General features: G+C 35.8%; 1 protein-coding gene across 1 annotated transcript in view; it reads left to right on the forward strand.

The window, feature by feature from the left end:
- The window catches only part of EYA1 (EYA transcriptional coactivator and phosphatase 1), a 218,485-nt gene that overhangs the window by 158,452 nt on the left and 52,487 nt on the right, over positions 1–7,546 (forward strand). Inside the window, exon 11 of the mRNA XM_007947336.2 lies at positions 685–774. Coding sequence (XP_007945527.1) covers positions 685–774 — 90 coding nt within the window. The remainder of the gene's footprint in view (positions 1–684; positions 775–7,546) is intronic.

Below are 7,546 nucleotides of genomic sequence, written 5' to 3' on the forward strand. Positions count from 1 at the left end.
TCTGTCCTGGAGGAAGTGCAGCCAGAATGCTCCTTGGAAGCAAGAATGGCCAGACTTTGTCTCACCTATTTTGGTCATGTTGTAAGAAGGGACCATTGCCTGGAGAAGGATGTCATACTTGGTAGGGTGGAGGGTCAACGAAGGAGGGGGAGGCCTTCGACGAGATGGATTGACACGGTGGCTGCAATGATGGGCTCAAGTATAGCAGGGATTGTGGGGCTGGCGCGGGATTGGACAGTGTTTCATTCTGCTGTGCATGGGGTCGCTGTGAGTCGGAAAAGACTCGACGGCACTTAACAACAACAACAACAATGGATTGTGGTATAATAGAAACACCTACGGTTTTTTGATTGACTGAATTGCTCCTGAAATAGACATACAAAGCTAAATTACCTGTACAGGACTAAGTGACCCTAGAGTTTTTATTTTTTGTAGTATTGTAATCAACAGGTTATTTCTTCATTATGCAAAGGGCCAGCCACATTTAGGGCATTTGACTTTTTAAGCAAATAAGTTGCTAGAGTTTGCCCACAAAATCCTACACATCAGAAGGAGTTGAAACACAAGTCTGGTAATGTGTCTCTTGCTTTTAGTCTTTCCTGATGCCGACTCCTCTTTAATGTGACAACATTTTTCATGTAACATGAAATATACATGTTTTTGACTTTAAAATTCTTCTTTTAGGATCCACCCACTTCAGTTTCCCTTGGACTGCGAATGGAAGAAATGATTTTCAACTTGGCAGATACACATCTATTTTTTAACGACTTAGAAGTAAGTTCTAGTTGTTTTTCATATCTGTTACATACTGCATGTTTGGAAATAAGAGATTGTCTTAAAATAGCAATATTATATTATTTTCTAAATATATAACTGGATAATTGGAATCCTGAGGTACTATAATAACGATTATATGGTGATTTGTATTGCCTTTATGGTATTTTTAAAATTTTGTTTTCCTTTGTCTGTTAAAGGGGTTCTGGTGGCGATGTAGTTAAAGCATTTTACTGCTAACCAAAAGGTTGATGGTTTGAACCCACCAGTTGCTCTGCTGGAGAAAGATGAGGCAGTCTGTTCTGTAAACATTTATAGCTTTGGAAACCCTGTGGGACAGTTCTACCCTGTCCTTTAGGGTCTTTGACTCCATGACAGTGGGTTTGGTTTTGGTTTGGCTGTTTTGTTTCAAAGTATACCAATGATAAGGATTGAGGTTTAATATCAATATTAAATTTTAAACTTTGTTGATTATCAGCATCTTTCTCAGTTACTATCGAGTTGTATTACCTTTCAAATTCATCAGAAGTTGTGATAATTATATATGCTGTCTGTTTCAGGCTCTCTATATATTAGATCTACTGCTTTTGTTTCTGGAAGGTTAGATGACATTTTAGTTAGGCTCTTTGGTTTGCCAGCATATCTGATGTCAGTCAAACTGCTGATAAAATTATTTATCCATTAAGATTTTGGGGAAAACTTTGGTAAGATGGTTAGCTAAATGTTATGAATACTGTCAAACATGCCGTTCTTGGTTTGCAGCATTGTTCAAAACAGAGAATATTGTTTTTCATATCTCCATTATGAAAAAACACAGACTATAACTACAGATCACTTCCTTCTTAATAGAGACAGTTGTTTATTTAAATCCTGCTCTTAAGCAAGCTTGTGGCAGAGCTGCCAACAGGCATTAATCATCAAGTTGTTGTTTTGCTGGGTTTTATAAATGTATGTTATTTCAGACAGGAGAAGAATCTGAAAGATTCAAATAGAACTTTTATTGATCAAAGTTAATTGGCAGCAATTGGCCTTTAAATATTTCCTGATGTTTCCCTTTTCAGAATCAAGTAAAATGCACCTTATTTAATAGATGAACCAAAATCATTTGAAAAATGCCAGTGTGTGACAGAACGTAAATGTGGTTTGTTCAACATCTGTCCTGTATTTTGATTTCTTTTCATCTGCAGTGAAACTACTCGCAGACGAATTGGCAACTTACAGTGCAATAAAATTATTTAAATGTGCATTTTTTCCCCCATTCTTCAGTGAAGTACTTATTTTTACACTTAAGGTAAAAAACACTTTTTTTTTCATTTTAAAATGTTTACTTTCCTAAAGGAAACTACATGGAAGATATTAATATTTTTAAAGGTAAAAATATTCCAAGTTAGTGACTAGTTTAGAATTGCTTTTAGAAAAACTTAATAATCATACTTATTTTCAAAAGCTGTTTCTGATTTATGGTTGTATTTCACTTTATAAGAGAGGAGCACGAAAAATTCTGTATTTTACTAGAATGTTAAAAGTCCTTTACTAAGTTTCCATTTGTTTCTGATGATACACACAAAGCTGATATTTTGTCCTGGGTACAATTTTGTTGTTCTTACCGATGTCAGCGGGTTTTACTAGCACCCAGCAAGAGATGAATTAGCAGTGATTTGCTATTGTTTTTAAATTCTATCTTAAAAACACCAAAGCTTGTCTCTAAGGTGCCAAAACTAGTGGTGAAAAGTTAGGACTTAGGCAAAGTAATAACTCGGTATACCATAAAAACCAAACTGACTGCTGTCAAGTCGCATCCATATAGAGCCCCAAAGTTTCCAAACATTGTGTTGATGTAATAACAAGATTTTTTATTTATTTACTAACATCATTCACGATGAAGTATATCTTCTGAAATAGTACTCTAACAAACATATTGAAAGTATACAGAGTCGTAGCACAGAGATGTAGTTTTTTCCATAAGCCCAGATGAAAAAAAGAATAACAAGTAGTCTACTCAGATGTTGAAATACCAGATTCTAGGACTTCTACTCTAGGACTGTTTCTTATTAGAGGCAGAGTAGAAAAGAGAATAATCTTATCAGTCTTGCAAGTGGTCATCCAAGATGCAACTATTGGTCTGTGCTCATCTGAAGCATAGAAGAGTGAAGAAAATCAAAGACACATAGAAACAATTAGTCCAAAGGACTAGTAGACCATGGGAGCTCAGCCTACATGAGTCTGAGACCAGAAGAACTAGATAGTGCCTGGCTACCACTGCCAGCCACTCAGAAAACAACCATAATTGGAGATCCTGGATAGAGTGGGAGAAAAATGTGGAACAAAACTCAAAAACTACAAAAAGACCAGGCTTACTAGTCTGATAGAGAGTGGTGAAACCCCTGAGACTATGTCATCTAGTTAACTCTTCAGGTGTGGAATTAAACTCACTCCCATAGCTTAACTCAGCCAAATAACAGGTCTATGAGATGCACTCCTTAGAACAGTCAGCCATGGGAGATCAGAAGGGCAGAATTTATGCAGGGAGAAAGCTCAGAAAGCAGGAATGCATAGGAAAGAAGAACACAGGGAAAAGGTAAGCACAGGGAGGAAGTGGGAAGACAGCTGTTACACTGTGGGGACTGCAATCACTGTCACAAAACAAAATATGTATGAACTATTGAATGACGAATGCATTTGCTCTGTAAACTTTCATCCAAATCACAATAAAAGTAATGAAAAGAAGGAATATAATAATGCAACCAAATATATAAAACAATAGTGAGAAAATATTTATGTCTATAATCTTACAACAGTTTTTCAGAAATTACTTGAGAACGATATAAAGGTATCCACAGAAGTATAAAAGTTAGCATAAGTCTTAAAAAAGTGTGTATTTGCTCTAGATTCGTACAGTATTTAAAAAATAACTTAGTTCTTATGCTTACTTCAGTCTTTCATTTTTTGTAATTCAGTAAAGCTGGGACTGGTCATTGTAAATATTAATTTCTTTCAAAATAAGTGAAATTATTTCCTGGAAAAATAAATGTTTTGGCCTCATGCTCTTAAGAAAACCAGTTATTTCATCAGGCAGAAATGATGTGGTAATGCTTGATTTCACACTCCAATTAGCAATGTGCTGTGTTGGGACATGAATATTTTAATATATTTAAATTGCATCTTTTTAAGCTCTTTAAGGTCTGTGGTACTAGACATTGTAAAGAGATTAACAATCTATTGGTTATCAGGAAGTGTGATTTTTTTTTTTTAAACTCTAATTTAAAAAATTAGAGTCAATTGACAATTAACAGTTAACTTCATTTTCTTCAAAAATTTTAACTTTTGCGCTCTCCTCCTCAGTATAATTTGGTGAGTTCACATCTTTGGCATGTAGAGATTCTGAATTATGAAACACACTTTGTGAGGGGCTTCCACTAGCATTTGTTGCATTATCAAAGTTTATGTTTAACCTGGATATTGGGATCTGATTTAGGAAATTTAGGATATAATTTTAAAAGTAATTTAGAAATAATCAAACTGTAAGCAATTTATAAAGTTAGTTATTAATAGTTTTAAAAGCCTTATTATTCCATTCAGTGACAATTTTTAATGTCCCTTAAAAAAATCACAATTTAAATTAATTCTTTCAGTACTCCAGGAAAAGACTAAAAATAAGTAATTTTGTTTTACTGTACAATTAAAAATGATATGTTAGACATATGAGTGACAGGGAGACATAATTATCATGGGAAATATTTTGCCCCACCGGAGGAGGGCTTAGGCTTTAGTTCCATAGTGTACTTCTGGCTTCCTATTTATAAGTCTGACTAACGTCCTGCATATCATTTTACAAAAAGGTCTCCATCTGCAATATGATGATGCTTAGATGGAAGTCATTTTTTATGAATGACAGTACGGACTTGGAGGGTTGTTCCCTCCATCCCCCCATTTCTTTAGTAAAGTATTGCTCTTTCTGACAGAACGGAAAAAGAGGTCTTTCTGTTGGATTTTTTATTGAAAGCCAATCTGTAAATAGACTAAGGAAAAGCCTTCAGCATATGATAATGTTTCAGTTTCACCTACCACTGGTCAGTTCTACGGAATTTTTCCACAGTTAAAGGAAAAGTTTTATTAAAATGAACATTTTCAAAAATAGGGCATTGAGCTCGTATTGGGACTCCCTCTTTCTCCCTGGTTTTAAATAATACTGTTTTACCAACTTTATGGTTGTTGTCCTAACCAGTGGTGTTGACATGGTGGCATTCAAGAATCAGCAGGTACTGGGATTCTGCCCTCAGGCCTTACTTCACCCCTACAGGGATTGGGCCTCTGTGAGACCTGGAAATGGGAAGGTGTTACACAGACCATGTTCAATTAGTTAATTGTAAAACTGCATGGAGTACCTCCTTGTCACTATCCTAGGGCTTGGTTAGTCTACACAGACCAGAGTAATCTTCGATGTAAAGATTTGCAATATTAATACTCTGGTGCTTCTTGGAGTCTTCTATAAGTCTCCATTCTAGATCTAGCTTTTAAGCATCTATACTTGTAAAACTAAGTACAAGGACATCATACCTGAAGAAAGCAAAAAGGTCATTTAAAAAAAAAAAGATGATTACAGTCCAAAATCGATGTCAGAAGAGACTCTGAAACTTGTTCTAGAATGTAAAGTAGCTAGATGAATGGAAGAAATGATGAGGTGAAAGAGCTGAACAGATTTCTAAGGGTGACTCAAAAAGACAAAGTATTATAATGAAATGTGCAAAGACTTGGAGTTAGAAAACCAAAATGGAAGAACATGCTTGGCATTTCTCAAGCTGAAAGAACTGAAGACAAAAAATTAAGCCTCGAGTTGCAACATTGAAGGATTCTATGGACAAAATATTGAATGATTCAGGAAGCATTAAAAGAAGATGGCAGGAATACATAGAGTTTCTCTACCAAAAACACCAGTCAGTGTTCAGCCATTTCAGAAGGTAGCATATGATCATGAACCAAAGGCACTGAAGGAAGAAGTCCAAGCTCCCCTGCAAGCATTGGTGCAAAACAAGGCTCCAGAACTGATATACCAATTGAGATGCTTCATCAAGTGGGTGGAATGCTTGGAAGCACGAACTCATCTATGCCAGAAATTTGGGAGAGATCCGTGAGTATCCATTCCAAAGAAAATTGATCCAACAGAATGTGGAAATTTTGAACTATATCATTAATATGTCATGCAAGTAAAATTCTGCTGAAGATTATTCACAAATGATTGCAGCAGTACATCGACAGGGAACTGTCAGAATTTCAAGCCAAATTCAGAAGCGGAAGTGGAACAAGGGATATCATTGCTGTTCTGTGAAGTTGGCTTTGCCTTGTTGGCGGCCTCGTGTGTGTTAAATGACACTGTGCTCCAAAGGATTTTCCATGGCTGATACTTCAGAAATAGTTTGCCAAGCCTTTCTTCCAAGTCACCTCCAACCTTTCAGTTGGCCACTGAACACATTAATCACTTGTACTACCACCAAAGGATGCCCTTTGTACTTGTACCTCTTCTTTTTACCTTTTATGTTAAAATAATGGACTGAGTCTGCAGGTTTTGGTCTCCCTTGAACCTGGGTCTGATGAACTAAAGGCCAAAGGCTTGTGGAAAGGCTTTAGGCAGAACCACCATTTACAGGGAGCAAGTCATAATTTTTTTTTTTTTAAATCAGAAAAATGAGTTTGGCCCTTGATATAATCCAGTCTTTAAATTTGCAATATTATTTTATTACCCTAAAACTTGTGTTCTAATCTATTAATCACTCTAGTATATCTTTTTTATAAAAATTTTTTAGCTAGAAAAACCTTTCTTTAAAATCTGTTAGACTAATTTTAGTAACTCTGATTTCAATTCAAGCACTCTGTACTGACCTATTGTTTATACCTCCAAAAGCATAAAATATTTATGCTAGCTCAGAAGTTTATTTTTTTAAGTTGGAGAAATATCAGTTATCTAGAAAATGCTTTATTCTGTATAAATAAACATCCTCAGAAGCCCAGTGTCCAGCTTTTGTGTGGACATGGTAAGTTCTGTGTTCTCTGCTGTCAGTGAAAAGAACTTGAGGGTGCTTGTGAGGAAGATACATTAGGAAGAGCCTGAGCTGTTCTCAGCTTTCTGAACCTTCCACTAGCCAAGAATAGCTACATGAAAATATGTGGGTGTATTAGTAATTACATTCCAAACATAAATGTACCTATGCATACATGTTGTTTTTAGTAGCCACTGAGTTGATTACAAGTCATGGTGACTCCATGTTTGCAGAGTAGAATTGCTCCATAGAGTGTTTTCACTGTTACCATTTAGAAGCAGTTCACCAGGACTATGTTCTGAGGCTGCTTTTTGTTTTCAGTTCTTTCGTCTATTTATGTAATTGTCTAATTGCACCTGATAAAGTCAGCAAACATAAGGACTACATTTTTTTTTTTTAATCCTGGTAATATCCCCACCATAGTACCCAGAATGTTGCTTTATACAAGACGGCCATTAAATGAGTATTTATTACTGAATTTGTATCTATCGTTTTAGCTTAGAATACTAGTTTGTTTCCTTCCCCAGAGAAGACAATAGAGTTGACTTTGCCTTCCACAGTTTAGGGGGAAAGATTAGTTTTTCAAACAGCAAGGAGTTATTAGACATAGATGTGTATCAAATTTAATTGATCAGATCTGATGAGTGGAAAGAAGTGATCTCTCTTTTGGAGCTCTGGTAGCATAGTGGCTAAGACACTTGCCTGCTAACCAGACGGCTGGCAGTTCAAACCCACCA

Source organism: Orycteropus afer, unplaced genomic scaffold, assembly GCF_000298275.1.
Source record: "Orycteropus afer afer isolate SDZICR_OR568_19922 unplaced genomic scaffold, OryAfe1.0 scaffold00181, whole genome shotgun sequence".
Classification (NCBI taxonomy): Eukaryota; Metazoa; Chordata; class Mammalia; order Tubulidentata; family Orycteropodidae; genus Orycteropus; species Orycteropus afer.